Source organism: Anopheles stephensi, chromosome 2 (genome assembly GCF_013141755.1).
Source record: "Anopheles stephensi strain Indian chromosome 2, UCI_ANSTEP_V1.0, whole genome shotgun sequence".
NCBI classification, from domain to species: domain Eukaryota; kingdom Metazoa; phylum Arthropoda; class Insecta; order Diptera; family Culicidae; genus Anopheles; species Anopheles stephensi.
Window position 1 is genome coordinate 85,563,910 of NC_050202.1, and position 17,071 is coordinate 85,580,980.

Genomic DNA, 17,071 nt, shown 5'->3' on the forward strand with positions numbered 1-17,071 from the left:
TCCGTGCGGACATTCCTTCTTTTCATGCCTTTTTATTCCATCGTTTCCCGGAGTAACGGGCTGCTGGAATACTATGGGGATAGCCCTTTGAAGGACACCGGGCGATTGTTCCCTAGGGACGTATGCGTGCGTATGTGTGTGTGTGTGGAAATGTCCATTTTCTCCTCTCACTTAAATTGACAACTCCGTCACAAGGAGAAAAGGTCGTTGTGACATTTCGCACATGCTTATGTATGTAAATTTAATGTGCTAATGAAGAAGTGAGTGAGACGAATCGTTTGCGTACCGTCCTGTAATTCGATTATTTATCTGAAAAATCAGCTCAATTTTGGGGGAGAAAAAAACCAAGTTCCGCTTCCTTCCTATTAAAAGCTTCTCACTATCGCTAAGCACCACCATAAACCTTAACACACCATTTTCAATCAACTTTGCCGTTCGTGCTGCTGAGCTCAAAATTTGAGGTGAATAGATTCAATCAGTTCATAAAATATAATCCACTTCCAGCGTCGCTCTCTTGCACCATAATATAAAATGCATCCGGCTTATGCAGGCACGGTATACCAACTGCACACAAAAAGCAACAAGCAACCGGAAGCCCGGCCAGCATTAACAATGCGCGTGCAGCAAAGCGACGAGGGCCAACCATTTCTTAGAACTAAACTAGCCAGCCAGCAAACCGACGAGACGCGACTCTTGTTTCTTACCTATGCAGGCTTCCGTTTCCGGAGCCATTAGTAGACGGTCCGGTAGGTTCGGCACAGTGGTAAATATTCAAACTGTGCTGTTGTGGGTATTTGACAGATGACTATCCCCTATCAATAATAAATTCGTTCTCAAGACTATTGTTATCTAGATCTATTTCTGACCTCAGGATTCCTTTTCAACATCAACTTCCTATGATATAAACCAGTCCACAATCGGTCCACATGCCTTCCCACTATGCGAAACCCCGAACAGTGCTGCTTCGCATCAGGTGCATCGAACTGAAACTTCTCAATTTCATCCTAGTCAACGGTGCAGCTTTTGTGATGCATGATGTCCAAAAAACCCACAGCCGTGCTCGCTTATAAACGCCCTTCCCCAATCCTTTCCCACCTTCACTTCCGCCCTCGCTTCGGACAGAACAATGTACAACCTCCCGAACCAATCTCTTAAAACTCTTTTCTCCTGCAGAAGCATAATAACATCTCGCATGCACCGATACCTACTAGCATCTTCACAAATACCCACATCCAACCAGCCACATGATGGAAGGCTCAGACTCTGTCTGCTTGTTCTTCACAAAGCGGCTCCGACAACCGTAGTCCAAAAAGTTGGAATAGATTGAATTTATTTTATTATAAAATTAAATCGGTTAACCAACGCATATCATTGCCGGCGATCGGTTCGGTCCCAAAGAACCATCCATCCGGGGGAGTCAATTTCATCCAACATCCCAAAAAGCCGGTGGTTTCTGTGGTTGTGTAAGAGTCCTTTACCTAACTCACTCGGGCTCACTGCATCCGACTCGGTCAATCTTGTGCCGGTCGAGAAATCTTCTATCGTTAAATCGTGCAATCGATCGAACCGACCGAAGCTTGTTACGGAACTTCGGTTTCGCTCCGAAGACCGGCCAACTCGACGCCGCTGCCAAGAAGCACCGCAAGTGGAAGAATTCATTAGGAATTCTAATCACCCTGGGTCAAGATAACAAGCGTCCATTTATGGTAACCTATCAGGACCGAAAAGGAAACTACCCCGGGTCCACAAAACACACAGCAAACCACAGTGCTGACGATGCTGGGTGGAAAATGGAATATTCCGGATGGGCCAATGGGTATCCTAACGGCCGGTAGGTAACTGGTAACTGTCTAAAACCGTTATCATGTGCTATTTTTCATCACCAAAACTTCCAACCCCCCCCTCCCTTCCCAATCGTACAGAGCGCGCCGGTGCGTATTTCGCATCAACCGTACGCTACGATCACGTACCGAGCCGGGAGCGATGGAGTAATTTTTAGCGTAAGCAGCAACCATTTTCTCTTCCACAAACGCACTCGCCCTTCCCACCCACGGCGACCATGAGGGATGAGTGGTCGAATAAAGGCAACGCGTTACTCCACCAATAACTTCACCCCGAAAGTGGGATTATTTATATTTTCCAAAGCGATAAATAATTCCCCAACTTCTGGCGTTTGTGTCGGGTATTCCTTGAAGTGAGAAGACCAAAAATCGCTTTATGGTAGGGCAGTTGGCGTATGCACGCGTAGACGAGTGTCTGATTTTTCATTCCTCGGAGCAGTGTTCCGAGTGTTGGATTTGGAGTTTGTGGTTATCCCTGTTCGCAGAAGAAGAACAAAAAACTCCGAGACGTCATTGCTCAAAAAGCCTTCTTCGGACGGTCGGACGTCAATTCCCTTGTTGGATATTATTTATTCTGTCCGAGTGTTTTACTTTTGGGGGGGGGGGGGGTTGAAGACAGATAGAGCAAGAATTTTAAAGATTATATATGTGAATTCCATCCGCCAAAGAGACGAGAACATCGTTTCAAATCGGACAAATAACACTTTGGACACCGCATGATTCATGAGCACCGAACAACCTGAGTTCAAATCTTCACCAGACCATGGGGTAAGTACCGCCAATAGATGATACATATTCTAGGCTAAAAAGAACGGATTTTTAATATATTCGTAAACTTATATTAGTACAATTTATTCACAAACTAGTAATAGTAGCATCAGTCTTGCCATTCCCGTATGTATCTCCAATTTACAAAATGACCGAAACTGTCTTATCCTTTCTTACCGTCATCACTCTCGGCAACAATTGGACCGTTTCGGAAGTGACTTCTCTGATCGGCGCCCACTTTCAAGACAGCTAATCGGAGCATAAACATGTCCAACACTCTCCGCCCCGTTCCTTCATCAAAACCATCCATCCATTGCACCAGAGCGTTCTTATCCTGCTCATTGGCCTACATTGACGGTGACTTATTAATAGTGCCCTAATCCAGGCGACCGTGTGTATTAATTTTGGGTTCACTCCTCTTCTCCGGGCAACTCCTCGTTACGATTCCCTCTATGTGTGACACAATGTTCTAACTGGCCATCGAAAACGGCACAGCACAATTGCCAGTGCGAAAAGTGACGGAAGGTTTAGGTGAAAAAGATTGCTCCCAGAAAGAAACCGCTCCCATTCATCATGCTTTCAAACACGAAATTGGCTATTTCGTCCCGGCAAGTTCGCTTCATGCATGGTTAGCTCGGAAAGTCCTCCTACAAACACACACACACACACACACACACACACACACACAGCATACACTTCCGAGCCGTACAGTGTTTAAAACCCTCGCCATCCCGTGCATGGCTTTCTTCCGGGTCGAGCTAATAAATACGTTGAAAAATCGAAAACTCTTCATTCTGATCCGCACACACACACACGGTCCCTTCTTGGCATGTCGAACACAAAAGCAAAGGGCCAGCCAGTTCAGAATTTAAATAATGTCACCTACTTAGCCCATGACCATAAGCATCTAATATCCCGTCCCGTTTCCAGTACGTTCAAACGGCTCCGGCACATACACACACACACACACATGGCAGTTCGAAAATCAGTCAGGCAGAATATTGTAGCCCTCGGAGCAACGGCTACAGCAACGGCAAACCCGGGCAAAGGAAGCGAAACGGTGACCGAAATTTAAATCAAAGACTTAAGAACTTTTCATATTTCTTCCGGACGCCCGGCAGCACGAGCCGTTTCGGACGATTGCGAACCTGCTCCGGCGGACAGCTAAGGGAGTGGTGAAGGTCCGTAGGTCGAATTGAAAACGGTTCGTTGCTTTTGAGTTCCAGCACCCGGGAAGGTCGCTTGGCCGGGCTGGGGGAAGGTGAATGGATGTGAAAATGGCACCCGGGAATGGGCATGCTAATGTAGATACGACTTTTGGTCATTCGTTTTTCGGGGTGACACTGTCACTTTTGCACGTACGTGCAAGACCTGGGCAGAAGCAAAACCGGAACGCCTGAGAAAACTTCCTAACCCCATGTCCTTGTGACATCTGGATGAAGGAAGAGGGAAGCCACGAGAAGGGGGAACGACGAGGAAACGATGGATAAATCAAAGTGATTAAAATTCCTGCCTGCATGAGTCTTAGGACACAGGCCGAACGGGTGAAGTCTTCCAGCCGAGATGACCAATGCTTAAAATCCCCTAACGAACGTCTTGGGACATGGGAATTAATTTTTGAGGTTAGGTCAACGAGCTCCCTATCTCTTGACATTTGCGGACATTACACGAGACTCGTCTTCCTTTTGTTCTATGCAATCCAAGAACTTTGTGTGTGTCCAGAGTTCTCGTCTATGTACCTCGATCGATATATATATATTCTTCAATAGACAAGAACTATTTACTCTCCTCGAGCATCTTATCATTGCCAACATACTCAAAGTGTCTACTTTGAACACACACCCAGAAAATCCCTTTTTACCAAGAGCCGGCCAAACTACCTAGACGCCTTTTTACTGCAGACCTACCGACTGTGGGGCTCTGTCCACGGCAGCATCTAGTGTTTGTTTTTTGAAGAGACAGCGTGGCAACTTATTCGACCCATGTTTGTGTTATCCCCAAAACAAGCTTAGTCTCCCGCCCCAAAAAAGCCTTCCGCACAGTTTTTGGGGTTTTTCAGTTTCGGACAGCGACCATGTTGGTCCCCCGTAATTCTTAGGTCCTTCGTTCTTGTGCACACAAACTCTCTGTCTCTCAAGCACACACACACGTATGCCAAAAAGGAAAAACGGTAGTGAAAAGGCCCCACACTCTGTGGGGTGTTCCGGTGTAGCTTCGGGGCAGTTTTGCGAAACTTTTCAGCTAAATGTGTTCTGATCCTCAAATTTCTCCTCACGCAACCCTGGACACACAACTCCTCAATATCTCGACACCGGGTGGTCCGGGTGGTCGATAGGACTGAGCGAATGCCTTTCCTTTTCCCTTTTTCCTCGAGGACACTGGCCACCTTGGCAGCCGTTGGACATCATCGGTTTTTGGTCGAGTGGTCTGTTTGTTTTTCCAACCATTTTCCCTTCCCGGGTAGCAGGGGAAAAACCACATTGCAGAAATGGTCTTCCGGACGCCTCGAGGCGGTTTGTCGTTCGCATCGGACCCCGGGAGCCGGGTGTTTGTGTGTATGTTTTTCGAGCAAATGATGATGGTGAGGTGTACGAGTGAGTGTGTTTCGTTTGTCCCACTCCCAGCTCCTATGGCCTCCCCAGCAGAAAAAGGTGGTGAGCGTGTGTTTTCTCACAATTCTAGTCTAGAGAACTTGGGGCTTTGTTTATTTCCTGTCTAAATTAAAATGAAAACCGAACCGATTCCGACAACCCGTTCCAGGCGAAACTCGACCACAGCCGCTAGCAGCAATGCGTGTTGTCCTCTTTAAAATTTTAAAACCCAATCGTGTTTGTGCTTTCAATTTGTACCATCGACAAACTTTGCGAAACACGTTGGCCCAACGCTTTTTAGCAGTTTGTGGAAAGCAGGGAAATATAAAAACCGACGGGATTAAACGGACCGTTCTTCGGCTGTGAGCATAATTTTAATTTTCAACACCGTCGCCGTTTGAATGATTCAGCCGTGTTTCGTTTCACCTCTGCTGTGCGTGAAAAATGGGAATGCTCCTACCGTGTGGAAGTCCCTCAGCAGGAACTAACACGTCTGGGAGATACGAACAGCTGGCTGCGTCCTATTGATTGGTTATCGATTAAGCTGAAGGGTTATAGCTACCCCGAGGCACATTAAAAAAACCCTCCTGACGTATGCAAAAGGATTCCCGGTACGCGGATGCATGCATAAATCGAATTAACCTCGCGCGACTGAAGCACCATGCGGTTCCGCATGCTTGAGGGTCGGTTAAGGATTAGGCCCGTCGACGAAGGGGGTACGCTGCAACCGTTGACGGGATGTGCAAACGAGCCTGTTTGGGCCGTGCGTTTGTGACAGCTGCGCAATAGGGCAGCAGCGCATTGACGGCAGGGATAGAATATTCAGCAGATATCTCCCAACAAGCAGTTGAACGCACTGACCTACATTTCAAACGCAACGCGATCATCATCTTTAATTGTCTCATGCTACACAAACGGTGGTACATATATTGATCATTATCGAATTCACCATATTTTACTGGACAATCCAAGCATCGGTAAGTACACCATTCCCAGAAATTCCCCACCACACGTCAGCGATCTTAAAAAGCGACTCACCTCATGGACGAATTTGGCGTCCAGCGTGGAATGGAATCTCCTCAAGATCCCCGCTCTTTTCAAGTGTGTTGTTTGGCTCTTCCGCTCAGTGTTTATAAAACACTTCAACCGATCAAGCAAGCCCATCATTCGCCAGCAGGTTGTCTTTGGAGGTGAATCGCAGAGGGGTTTTTGGCACAGCTAAAACACCATGAACCAGCACAACGGGCCAGCAACAGTAGGCATTGGCGCTGTTGTCTTGTGCCTATCGATCGGACTAGCGTTGGGTGCTTCGCCACACTGGAACACTGACGCGATCGAGAAACACGATCTCGACGAAATACGTACGATCGTGACGGATCTCCTCGAGAGTGGGTAAGTTTTGTGCCCGTCAAAGCGTCACGTGAATGTTAAATCTGAGCCTATTACAGCATAAACATCACTCTTGAGGAGCATCAACTCCGTTTCATCAAGGGCGACACACAGAACCTGCTGATAGAGAACTTTCTTTTTGCCACTGAGGATGGATTTGTGTTTACCGTGAGCTCCGAGAAAGTTATTGGTGAGTTAACCTTATAAAACACTCTGTTTGAAGGATAATCTTTAAAATGTTTAATCTTTTTCTAGATAAAAACTACAAACCAAAGGTAGTTTCCTACTTCGATGTGAGCGAAGATGACGCACAGAAGGTTCTTCTATCACTGCTGGGCGGAGGCAACATTAAGGTTTTAACCGTTAAAAAAGCACGATGACGCTACGGATTGCGTTCGAATCCTCTTATCCGTTAGCCGGTCGAAGCTGGTCATAATAAAGTATTTTAATAAATTTACCCCTACACAAGCACCATAGCTCACACAGTAGTTTGAATGGCCCATTCAATCGCCGATCTTTGTTGCGGTTTTTTGTATTTCTCCGCCAAAACAGCAAAAGAAAACCAGTTTCACTATGCTTTTTGCATAACTTTGCTTCCCTAACTGAGAGCAACCCATATCGGCGAGTGGGTCACACAGCACCGACATTTTCCTCTGAATTTCATGATCACCCATGCGGTGCTAGATGCGCAGTGATAACAAGATTCTAACAACGAACGAAACCATGATCACATCCACTGTGTGATAGTCGTCGTCGTGGGTCGTAACTTCTAGCTAAACCTCCCCCCCCCCCCCTCGGTTACATTCCACCGCAATTATGCGGCGGCACTGGGAGGCAATTGAGTCTTTAAATATCACTTCACACTGTGGTTGATCAATCAGTTCCACCGGACGGTCGTGATGTATCGTTGGCAGGCATACGCGCTACTGCTGCTGTCTAGCGGCGGTGTCATTAGCTTGACACTGGGCAGCGTGTTTCAAGTGTTTTCTGTACCCTTGGAAACGCTGGACGTCGATGGGTACTGTGATCGATTAGAGAGCGAGCTTGCGGCAACGCGTACTTCGATCATTTTGCTACAAATTGGACGACCAAGCAAGGCGTACGAAGTTGTATCGGGCGATCGAAATACGACCAGATCTTCGCACTGTGAGTTCCTCGAGAGTGACGTGCGGGTTGGTGAGGATCCTAACGCAATGGAACTGATTGTGCAGAAAATTCAGGACAGGTAGGAACTTGTGGGCCACCGTTCCAAGTGTCGTGAAGCTAACCCAGATATTCACCCCCCTCTCTCTCTCTCTCTCTCTCTTGCTCAAGCGTTATCGCTGTAAAAAGGCATCTCATCGTGGAGTACATAACCCTTCTCACACTGGACGGTGAATATCTGCTGACCCTTGAGCGTACCGGTGACTTGGAAGGTAAGCCCGCATCTAGCCCGAAAGTTATCGCCCTCGTTTTCTTAATTCCTCCCTTTCCCTTTTTCCCTCATCCACAGAACCGATCGGACTGGAACCAAAGTTTGGTGGCGATAGTGCGAAAGAGAAGCTGCTGCTTTCACTCGTCGGTGGTGGTAGTGGTGGGCGTGTTAAGAGTTTCGAGCGACTTAAAAAACCCTAGCCCGTGTTCGACCTTCGCATCAAAGATGGCAGGCATCAAGAATGTTCACGTCCAACTGCGCCTCGACCTCGTAGCGGTATTCGGTGTAACCCGGAACCCAGGTCTAATCTTCATCTAATCCCGTCCGACCGAAAACCGACCAAATACCCCACCGAAAGACAAACAAATCCAATTATAATTTATTACAAGAAGCGATAACATATAGCCGTACGTAGTTCCGGGCTTAAATCGTCACATCGGGTTAAGAGAGCGAGGGATCTCTTCTCAATCTATCTACCCACCGAGCAGCTTCCCCGGACCACGCTCAAAGCCGGTAAACTTCGAATAAATATTAGCCCATGCTGCTGCACCTCCTTCAGGCCACCCACCAGCTCACCTGCCCACTTCCCGCGTGTCCGAAGCGTTCCCAAAAAGTATGAACATTGAACCGAAAGTATTTCCTGCCCAGGCTTTTTAACCTTTATCATTCGGCCCGGTAAGCCTTTCTCCGGCTACTGCTACCATCCATCTCTAATCATTCGACCCGAGTGTGAAGAATCACCACCCCTCTCCCCCAACCAAACTCCATTCACACAATCAACCACACAGGTTTTCGGGCCGATTCTTGTGGCAAAGAGCCGAAGGAAACCGCACCACCTTCACTTCACCCCCGGGGGTGGTTTTTCGGGGAACGTTCCTCAAAGCTGGGAGGCCGAATGCGCTGGCATCTTCGAAGTAAACTTAATTGAATGAAATTAATAATAATAAATTTATTCGTGACTAAACTAACTTGACCGTACTTTAAATTTATCATCTTGGGCAGGAAATCTCGACCGAAGAACCTTTCTTCGCCATGGAAACCGTGGTAGCTTGGGGTTGGAGTATGCTCGGTATGATAAGCGAGAGGTGTTGTTGACGTTGACGTGGAGCAGCTTTTCGAGTGATATAGGAACAACACAAACGCACCACAAGAAAGTCGCTTCTGGTTTCTCACACACAATCTCTGTAGGTATTTTATTATAAAATTCATTTTAGGAAGTGGTTACATTCGCTTATTTAAAAACAACTCGTAGCGAAAGCTTTGCGTTTTTTGCTGGATTGTGCTCCACTATCCAACCAGCGAAAGTAGTGCCGCCTGTTTCGGATTAATCCTGTTACCTCCAGCAATTCCGATACATGGCTGTTCCGTCACATTGCCACCATCGTCACCGGTTTCGTTTGGCAACCCAGTCGAGACATCACCTATTTGACACGGATTTTCTTCCGGTGCCTCAGATTCTCCACCAATCCGAGAGTCTAATGCTTCACCATTGGGAGCATAATTCGTGACAGTTGGTTGCTGGTGTGGTACTTGCTGTTGAGGAATTTGCTGTTGTGGCACTTGCTGTTGAGGAACTTGTTGCTGAGGAACTTGCTGCTGCGGCACTTGCTGTTGAGGAACTTGCTGTTGAGGATATTGCTGCTGTGGCACTTGTTGCTGATAAACCTGATGCTGCGGCACTTGTTGTTGAGGAACTTGCTGTTGTGGCACTTGCTGCTGTGGATATTGCTGCTGCGGTACTTGCTGCTGTTGCCCTTGCTGTCCCCAACCAGGACCCCACTGCTGGGCAGGTTGCTGGCCAAAGTTGAAAGGAAACCCGGACGGTGCACCCAGCGACACACCTCCTATCGGACTCTGCACTCCAAGGTTACCAGGAAAGAAGTTGCCAGGAAACTGTGGTCTAGGGAATGCAAAAAATGATCTTAAAATAAATTTCAACGGTGGTACAATAAGTCCAAAAACACCCACCTTGCCGAAGCTAAGTCGAGAAGGCTTGACACCGTAAAGCACACTGCAAGTACCACTACCAACCGTAAGTTCACCATGATGGCCCGTTCGCGATCGTAATGCAACTGACGCTGACCACCGGACGGAGATCGGCCGTAACCTCCAACATTTGCGAAACCCCAATAAAACTCCCATGGGTTATTCATCCCTTACAGTAGCATCATTATGGGCTCAGCATTTGTTGTGATTTATATGCGTGCAAAATATTATCGTAAGATCTCGTTGTTTTAAAATTTTAATTCAAAATTTCAAATTGTAATGTTGACTTGGTTCAATAAAACTAGAAAAACCATTGTCAAATTATTGTAAGCTCGACTAATTTGCTCTTCTCAACAATCATTGCACCTACATTTACATCCTCACCTGTAATCTTATCTTGTGTGTAGTCTTCATCTTTCCCGCGTGTGTATGTGTTTGCCTCTCACCACGAGCAACACCTCCTCGTGTGAGGGAATAAGATGTTTTCCGGTTTCTGAACCGGTTCCTTCGTTTTTTTTTGCTGCTGTTAAGCTCTCTTCAGCAGAATTCGTGCGAGTCGAAATATATATATATATTGATTGTTATCAATGGGCACGACGCAGTAACTAGTAGCACACCGGACATGATTTGCAAAAAAAAATGCAGCACACGCTTATGTAGAGAGCGAGATAGCGATAGACCAGACGACAATATGCATAAATTTACATTATTTTATTAACGAAAGCCATTCATTATGGACGGCACCGATCTAATGAGAGGCAGAAACTGATGGCGGCTTAACCTACGAGCGAGAGCAGAAGTTTGTTGTCGATTCGATTCCCTAGACCAATATCGTCCTCGGGTGGGTCCGTAGTGCTTTCCTCGAGCGGACCTTTCGTTACGTCCGATCCTGGCCAGGAGGTGGAACCAGGTGTGCTCGTCACCCAGAGATGCTGACCGGGACCGTGACCGCTCGACGGGATCGGTGTGGTGTAGTACTGGGTGGGTCGTGCAGTGCTTAACGGCGTAACACGATCATCATCACTAGGAGGGAAATAAAAATCATCCACATGTGGACGACCTGTGGTGGTGGTGGTGGTTGTGGTGGTTGCTGCTGGAAGCTGGTTAGAACTCTGGTAAGGTCGTTGCCACTGGTTGAATTGATTGATCTGCTGCAGCGAAGGAAATAGTAGACCGAGAGGATTCGCACGCACTGGCTCTCTCTGAGCTGGACGACTCCTATCACTCGTTCCGCCATTTTCGTACGTGGACCAGGTTGCTTTCATTTCGGAGTTGACCACCTCTACCGGACTGTACCGGAGGTTAAAGTCGTCCGCACGGTCTTGAATGTCCACTGCAGGTTTGTCTGTAGTAACACACTTAAACAACCGTTGCAAACCGGGAATGGCTATCGAACTGCCACAGGACAAACCTCCCATTCGTGTCATCTGTGGCCGTGTGGTGGTGCGTTGCGCCAACCGATATGTCAGTACCGGTTCCAGTTGTGACCTAGAATATAGATATCCAGTACAAGATAAGTATCACCTCTTCGGACTCCTTCCCATCACCGACACTTACCGCACAGCTACAACCGATCGGAGTATACCGTCCACAGTGGCCGCGTGCTCGGCACCGACAACACAAGACAAGCTCACCAGCCAGCAGCTAGCGAATGCGAGTAGCTTCCTCAACTTCCCGTTCATGACTACGGCGGAAGGCACGGCAAACGCTCCAATAAACCTAGCTGCCCATCTCAAGCCGCAAAACACACGCCGATCACCAACACGTTGCCAGACGGTTCGGTTCAAAAGCGCGATACCCAACAAAAGCAACAAAAAAAAAGGACAACAATCTCTAAACTATCACGAATTGCTAAAGCACGTCAAACTGAAATTCCCCGTCCATTTCATCGCGTCAAACACACACACACACACCGAGGCAAAGCATTAGCAGTTAGCAGAACCGAAAAACAATCCGCCGATCGCATTGATGCCGATCGATCGAGAGCATCACATCGAGCTATGGAGGGTGACCACCGGAAAAAACCCCGAGAAACCCACCCAAAAAAAAACATTCTGCAACAACACCTGTGTTCAGTGGCCCTCTCCTCAGAAGAGGGCTCGTGTGGACGTGCTGAGTGTGAGCGTGACGTCTGTTCACTCATTTAGCAACCATCACGCGCTCATCATCAGCATGCCCTTACGCCGCTTATTAATCATCCGGTGGTGTTAAGCTTCAATTCACAGCTTACTACCGTGCGGTGTTCACGGTACACAGCATCACTTGAACCTGCGTGACCTTCGCCAACAAAAAGCCTACCGCATGATTCCGGTTTCCCTTCGATGCTCAGCCGACCGGCTTCTGCGCTAAGATCAAATCTGGACCACAGCAGCCTGAATCTCGGCACCGGGTTTGCCCTAGGTCAAAAGTTGCTGACCACTGGTTAACAACAAACGCGCCCAAAAAGTCCCTCGGCAACGATTAGCAGCGGCTCTTAATTGGACATGATGTGAGGATGATGATGATGATGCTGGGGATTATTTAACACCGGACATTGGGGAAAAAAAATTAACACACACACACAACCTGGATGCTGTTGACGGCAAGTGTCAAGATCAAATCTGTAACACAATCTCCGACAGCCCAAAACCTCATCCTCTGACCCACCACCACACTGCGAACCGGTAGACATACTGACGAGTGATTGCTGCTACCGGCGACCAGTTCCCGCATCGACCACTACTGCTGGTGCAGCTGGTTCCACACGGAAGGGATGGGAGCTGCGTACGCAACTGGTTTATTTATCCAGAACAAACAAAGCGAAAGAAGCAACCGAAGCTGCAGCAACTGGCACGAACAAAAAAAAACTGGTAGGATCACTTTTGATCGCTTACCATAACCATGGATGAATGTGAAATTAGGGCTTTTTTGTGTTGCTTGCTCCGGTAGGGGAGAACGAAGTGGTCACGCAACACAGTTCCATGTGCCTGATGCCATACCCGGTTCATTCATGGCGAGGTGCCACAAAAAAGAAAGAAAAACCCGTGCGGAAAAACCAACCAAAAACAGGCAGCGAAACCAAGCCTTCCGATCTCGGGTACCTTACAGCGAGAGTGTTCTCGACCGATTTTGTGGGTTGTTTGTTTGTTGATATTCTAATTTGCAACGCAGCGACTATTTTTGAAAAGCTTCCGACGCCATATGATGAAATCGGAAAGGCTCACCTTGACAGCCAAGCCCTAGTGCCGGGACGAAGAAGCGCTCAGGATGAGTTAAGGGAGATATACAGTCTTCTTCGCAGTCGCCAAAAGCCGTTAGACGATTGCGTCGTTCGGTGAACTTTCCCACCCTCTCACAGCCGTTTTTGGGGGTCTGCGAACAGTGGCGTGCCTGGGTGATACACCTGATGAATATTTATTCTTCACCGGACAATTGGAAGCTTTATTTCGGAAGGCAATGGGCGTGCGGTTTTGGAATTCGCGTCCCGTGCCTACTTAGAATGACTGATGAAATATCTCTTCTGTGGCTCGCTTTGATGGATCCGATCGTACCGATCACCGGTTTGAGGTAGAGTGCGTGAAGAAGAAATCGTGCGTAAAGACTAGATAGAGCTGGAGTGCGATGACATACTTTTTTTGTTGGGATTGGGATGATACACCGGAGGAGTGTTCGTCAACCGGTTTAAACGTGGAGTTCTATGAGCTGTAGAGCAGTGAAACTGTGCTTTAGGCAACAGGACTTAGAGCTACTGCAGCTGCAGATGAACACCTCGAAAACGAAAGTAAAACCTCAAACCCTCAAACCAAAGCGACCAACAAACCGCTCCAATGTAAACACCCAGCCCCGTACTTCAAGAGCTCCGGAGAAGCTGGAGGTGTGTGTGTGTATATTTGACATTACTTAAAGTTCTGCAAAGAGGGTAGGTGTTAATTGAACGGTTCCGAAAATTCTACTTCATGCTCTGTTTCGATTTCGTAACGGAGAGCGTGATCACCACGATACGGACTGCGCCATGTGAATGAAGATCGTTATAAAGCGCTGGTCAGATTTTGTAACGCTTGCCGTGCTAAGGAAATCTTCAAACTGGTTTCTCATCAATAGCGTATTAAGATACTGATCTTCTTTTTCTGGAGCTTTGGTAGCCACGCCAAACGAATCCTCCTTCTCCTCCTTCAGCTGGTTGATGATGTTTCAAGGCTTTCGGTCCCCAGCAAATGGCGCATGATCACCATTAACAAGCCTGACAGTACCCGTGCCGATGTATTATGACTTCCTCATTTAGCTAACTGTTGCAACAAAACAAATTAACACAAATTGACCAGCCCGTACAAAAGATGCCTAGCCTTGAGAAGTGTAATAGTTCTATTGATTCGATTAACAACATCCGTTGCCAATTCAACTGCAGTTCCACCAAAACCCCCACCAAGTGGACAATGTTTACCTTGGTGATTTAGCAACAAAAAATGGGACTTGGATCAACGGCAGGAAAAAATCTTGGCAATCACCGATACATCCTACATCTAATGTAATGCATCGCGTCGCCCGAACATGTCCGATCAAGCGTCGATCGTCTTCCGCCTATAGCCTCAAGAAGATGTAGTTCTACGGGACAAGTACAAAAAAAACTGAACCTAAGCTGGAGAGAACACTTGGCACCGGAGGCAAAAAACCAGCAAAAAAGCACATCTCTTTTGACGCAAAACCTTTTTCTTCTATCGCCAAACGCGGCACGAAGCGAGGCGAAGCTCCAAACTCGAACAGGTTGTGTGGTTGTGCCGGGGTACCACCGCCTTTTTCTCGCCGGTATCCCGTCACGTGGCAAATCGATTCTGAAACCCGATTACCATTCGCTCAGCTTTTCGGACAGCCTCTGCTCAGCCTTTTCGGCAGTTGAGAATATAAAATTCGTACCACCGGTTTCTGCCACACTCATTGGTACGGTGTCGTCAGAACTGTCAACATGAAGTTCCTCGGAAGCGCAGAAACCAGTGCGGTGATAAGTCTCGTGCTGTTTGGTGTTTTACTGTCACAGCTCGGACCGTGCAGTGCGTTCCTTACCGTGCAACACGTCATTACGGAGCGTATCTCCAACCAGACGGAATTCGTTAGCAACGTTCTAAGTGATGAGTAAGCGCTGATCGTGAGGGGGTTGTGCCAACTGTGCTGACATGATGTCGATCTTTCATTTTTCGCTGTAGATTACCGCTAAGAATTGTGGAGCTTTCGCAGTACGTGTACGATTGGGATTACGATACGCTGAAAGTGAAAGGAAAGTGGGTTCTAAGTTCGCCCCACGACGATTACCTGTACCATGTGGAATATGCCCAAAAAGTCGACAGTAAGTACAGTAGTGAACCTGGAACGAGTGTGCCGTGAAACAGTTTGTTTTGGAAATTTGTGCAGCCGAGAACGATACAACAAAAATGGTGCATAGTGAAACGCTTTTTCCATCCTTCCGTAAACACTTTTGCTTTGAAGCTATCAGTTATACAGTTTATTTTGATATTTTATCACTTTTTCTTGTGTTTCCTGTGTTTCGGAATACGATACATTGAACCAATTCTACAGCAAGTTACGCATAAAACCAGTTCAATTCGTGATTCACACTCTTTCACTTGAAAGTTTTCAATTTGAATCGCTGAAAAGATTTCATGCTATGTGAAAAGTTTCATCGGTCGAAATAATTCAACTGAATTTCGAATTTCTCATTCGCTTCGTTTCATTGACCAATTTCAAAGGACGTGCTGTGCAGATTGCATACCAACAGGCGCACTTTTTATCGTTTTCGTTTCGATTTTGAATTATTTGGCCTGCAATGGCTCTCTTGAATTAAAGTTGGCTTTTAATTCTTGTTTTGTCACAATCAACAAACTAATTCTATTGTTCTTCCACACTTTGCTTTTCAGAAAGAACAGGCTTCAAGGAAGTTCTGAGCGATCTCTACTCGAAGAAGCTCATCACCGATATCCGGCGAGTCGAGCGTGTGAAACCACAAGCGTACCGCTTTGAAAAGACGATCTTCTTCGGCAAGAAATAATTTTCTAAACCAATCATTCATCCCTCCGCTAGAGAAACATGACAATAAAACCATGAAGTATCTTCCTGCAGCTTTTTGTACTACACTAGATACGAAAAACTACAATAAATTTACATTTTCTGGACAAGTGTACAACACAATCGTCGGCTTTTGTTTCATCCTTGACGCGCTTGGTTGATTTTGGACATGCCGCAGATGCAATATCATAATCCTTTTCTAGACAGATGACACGTTTGGCGAATGCAAATGCAATCCGTCTGCAGTGCCGCCCGTCGCATTGGTCAACAATACTGATTAATAGCGGCTCATTACCACCAAATGGGACGCTATAGAAACCACCTTCGAACTGTTAATCTCTAATCGCTTGTTGCACCCGGCTGGAGGACACCCCAAAAATTTCTACTATAAAAGATCCTCGCGCTAGCAATTCGGTCGTCAGTATTCGGTAAGAGATTCGAACAGAGAAACATCCTTCAACATGCAGCTGCATTTGTTTGCGTTTGTTGCACTAGCAACGCTAGTCTGCCTCACTCGGGCAGCTCCCCTGGACTCCGTAGCGACACCGTACATCGTGCAGTACGAGAACAATAACGCCCAGAACGAAGGATACAGCTTCGAGTAAGATCAACCAGTCGGTGAGTTTCAGTGACAAGATATAAAACGATTCCTTACTCGCTATGTAGGTACGAGCTGAGCGATGAGCAGCGTCGCAAGGAAGAAGGCACTCTCCGGTACAGCAAGGACGAGGAAGGTAAAGATGTACAGTTTGTTGCCGTTCAAGGACGCTACTCGTATGTCGGGGACGACGGTCGTACCTACTGGGTGGAGTACATCGCGGACGAGAACGGTTATCGCGCCCGGATGGGTACGGGCGACTTCGATACCGATCGTAAGCTAGACAGCGCAAGTAACGACCGCAAGAATCGCCCCTTCGCTTAGCCCCAAACCGTGCGAAACGACGCATTGATTAATGGATGGAAATTTGTGCCATCTTCTGGTAAAAAACACGGAATCGTACAATAAAGGAAGAAGATAAAAATGCTTTGTGTGATTTTTAAATCATTAA

At 47.1% G+C, this 17,071-nt stretch overlaps 6 protein-coding genes across 9 annotated transcripts; 4 read left to right on the forward strand and 2 right to left on the reverse strand.

The window, feature by feature from the left end:
- Positions 1–6,328: 6,328 nt before the first annotated feature.
- LOC118503387 lies at positions 6,329–7,347 on the forward strand. The gene is made up of 3 exons (XM_036036588.1): positions 6,329–6,592; positions 6,649–6,779; positions 6,845–7,347. The coding sequence occupies exons 1-3, from the start codon at positions 6,429–6,431 to the stop codon at positions 6,967–6,969; spliced, it is 420 nt and encodes a 139-aa protein (XP_035892481.1). The 5' UTR covers positions 6,329–6,428; the 3' UTR covers positions 6,970–7,347.
- Positions 7,348–7,456: 109 nt separating this feature from the next.
- LOC118508571 lies at positions 7,457–9,069 on the forward strand. 2 transcript variants are annotated; one of them, XR_004905805.1, is made up of 4 exons: positions 7,457–7,814; positions 7,904–8,004; positions 8,082–8,917; positions 9,006–9,069. XR_004905805.1 is itself a non-coding variant. In XM_036048469.1 (3 exons), exons 1-3 carry the CDS (start codon positions 7,489–7,491, stop codon positions 8,201–8,203), a joined length of 549 nt encoding a protein of 182 aa, XP_035904362.1. In that variant the 5' UTR covers positions 7,457–7,488; the 3' UTR covers positions 8,204–8,986. The 2 variants fall into 2 exon arrangements, 1 of the variants encoding a protein (XP_035904362.1); XM_036048469.1 differs by lacking the exon at positions 9,006–9,069 and having other exon boundaries at positions 8,082–8,986.
- Positions 9,070–9,162: 93 nt separating this feature from the next.
- On the reverse strand, positions 9,163–10,234 carry LOC118508569 (gamma-gliadin-like). Its single transcript, XM_036048468.1, has 2 exons — positions 9,972–10,234; positions 9,163–9,903 (listed from the first exon to the last, which is right to left on the reverse strand). Exons 1-2 carry the CDS (start codon positions 10,154–10,156, stop codon positions 9,291–9,293), a joined length of 798 nt encoding a protein of 265 aa, XP_035904361.1. The 5' UTR covers positions 10,157–10,234; the 3' UTR covers positions 9,163–9,290.
- A 265-nt stretch (positions 10,235–10,499) lies between these two features.
- On the reverse strand, positions 10,500–13,077 carry LOC118508572. 3 transcript variants are annotated; one of them, XM_036048471.1, is made up of 3 exons: positions 12,555–13,077; positions 11,547–11,712; positions 10,500–11,477 (listed from the first exon to the last, which is right to left on the reverse strand). In XM_036048471.1, the coding sequence occupies exons 1-3, from the start codon at positions 12,658–12,660 to the stop codon at positions 10,766–10,768; spliced, it is 984 nt and encodes a 327-aa protein (XP_035904364.1). In that variant the 5' UTR covers positions 12,661–13,077; the 3' UTR covers positions 10,500–10,765. The 3 variants fall into 3 exon arrangements, with proteins under 3 accessions (XP_035904364.1, XP_035904363.1, XP_035904366.1); XM_036048470.1 differs by having other exon boundaries at positions 12,548–13,077; XM_036048473.1 differs by having other exon boundaries at positions 11,547–13,077.
- A 1,802-nt stretch (positions 13,078–14,879) lies between these two features.
- On the forward strand, positions 14,880–16,137 carry LOC118503646. The gene is made up of 3 exons (XM_036037161.1): positions 14,880–15,095; positions 15,167–15,306; positions 15,875–16,137. The coding sequence occupies exons 1-3, from the start codon at positions 14,929–14,931 to the stop codon at positions 16,003–16,005; spliced, it is 438 nt and encodes a 145-aa protein (XP_035893054.1). The 5' UTR covers positions 14,880–14,928; the 3' UTR covers positions 16,006–16,137.
- Positions 16,138–16,257: 120 nt separating this feature from the next.
- LOC118503647 (endocuticle structural glycoprotein SgAbd-5-like) lies at positions 16,258–17,041 on the forward strand. Its single transcript, XM_036037162.1, has 2 exons — positions 16,258–16,623; positions 16,689–17,041. Exons 1-2 carry the CDS (start codon positions 16,484–16,486, stop codon positions 16,942–16,944), a joined length of 396 nt encoding a protein of 131 aa, XP_035893055.1. The 5' UTR covers positions 16,258–16,483; the 3' UTR covers positions 16,945–17,041.
- Positions 17,042–17,071: the final 30 nt, after the last annotated feature.

Excerpts from the sequence above, each read along its gene's own strand:
- LOC118508569 (XM_036048468.1), bottom strand. The coding sequence starts at position 10,156 with ATGAATAACCCATGGGAGTTTTATTGGGGTTTCGCAAATGTTGGAGGT. Across the intron at positions 9,904-9,971 it reads CTCGACTTAGCTTCGGCAAG|ACCACAGTTTCCTGGCAACT; the intron begins GTGGGTGTTTTT and ends TGCATTCCCTAG.
- LOC118503647 (XM_036037162.1), top strand. The coding sequence starts at position 16,484 with ATGCAGCTGCATTTGTTTGCGTTTGTTGCACTAGCAACGCTAGTCTGC. Across the intron at positions 16,624-16,688 it reads AACGAAGGATACAGCTTCGA|GTACGAGCTGAGCGATGAGC; the intron begins GTAAGATCAACC and ends CTCGCTATGTAG.
- LOC118508571 (XM_036048469.1), top strand. The coding sequence starts at position 7,489 with ATGTATCGTTGGCAGGCATACGCGCTACTGCTGCTGTCTAGCGGCGGT. Across the intron at positions 7,815-7,903 it reads GTGCAGAAAATTCAGGACAG|CGTTATCGCTGTAAAAAGGC; the intron begins GTAGGAACTTGT and ends CTCTTGCTCAAG. Across the intron at positions 8,005-8,081 it reads GCGTACCGGTGACTTGGAAG|AACCGATCGGACTGGAACCA; the intron begins GTAAGCCCGCAT and ends CCTCATCCACAG.
- LOC118503646 (XM_036037161.1), top strand. The coding sequence starts at position 14,929 with ATGAAGTTCCTCGGAAGCGCAGAAACCAGTGCGGTGATAAGTCTCGTG. Across the intron at positions 15,096-15,166 it reads AGCAACGTTCTAAGTGATGA|ATTACCGCTAAGAATTGTGG; the intron begins GTAAGCGCTGAT and ends TTTTCGCTGTAG. Across the intron at positions 15,307-15,874 it reads ATATGCCCAAAAAGTCGACA|AAAGAACAGGCTTCAAGGAA; the intron begins GTAAGTACAGTA and ends TTTGCTTTTCAG.
- LOC118503387 (XM_036036588.1), top strand. The coding sequence starts at position 6,429 with ATGAACCAGCACAACGGGCCAGCAACAGTAGGCATTGGCGCTGTTGTC. Across the intron at positions 6,593-6,648 it reads ACGGATCTCCTCGAGAGTGG|CATAAACATCACTCTTGAGG; the intron begins GTAAGTTTTGTG and ends AGCCTATTACAG. Across the intron at positions 6,780-6,844 it reads GAGCTCCGAGAAAGTTATTG|ATAAAAACTACAAACCAAAG; the intron begins GTGAGTTAACCT and ends ATCTTTTTCTAG.
- LOC118508572 (XM_036048470.1), bottom strand. The coding sequence starts at position 12,701 with ATGCGGGAACTGGTCGCCGGTAGCAGCAATCACTCGTCAGTATGTCTA. Across the intron at positions 11,713-12,547 it reads CAACAGCATCCAGGTTGTGT|CTAGGTTTATTGGAGCGTTT; the intron begins GTGTGTGTTAAT and ends TGAGATGGGCAG. Across the intron at positions 11,478-11,546 it reads CGATCGGTTGTAGCTGTGCG|GTCACAACTGGAACCGGTAC; the intron begins GTAAGTGTCGGT and ends TCTATATTCTAG.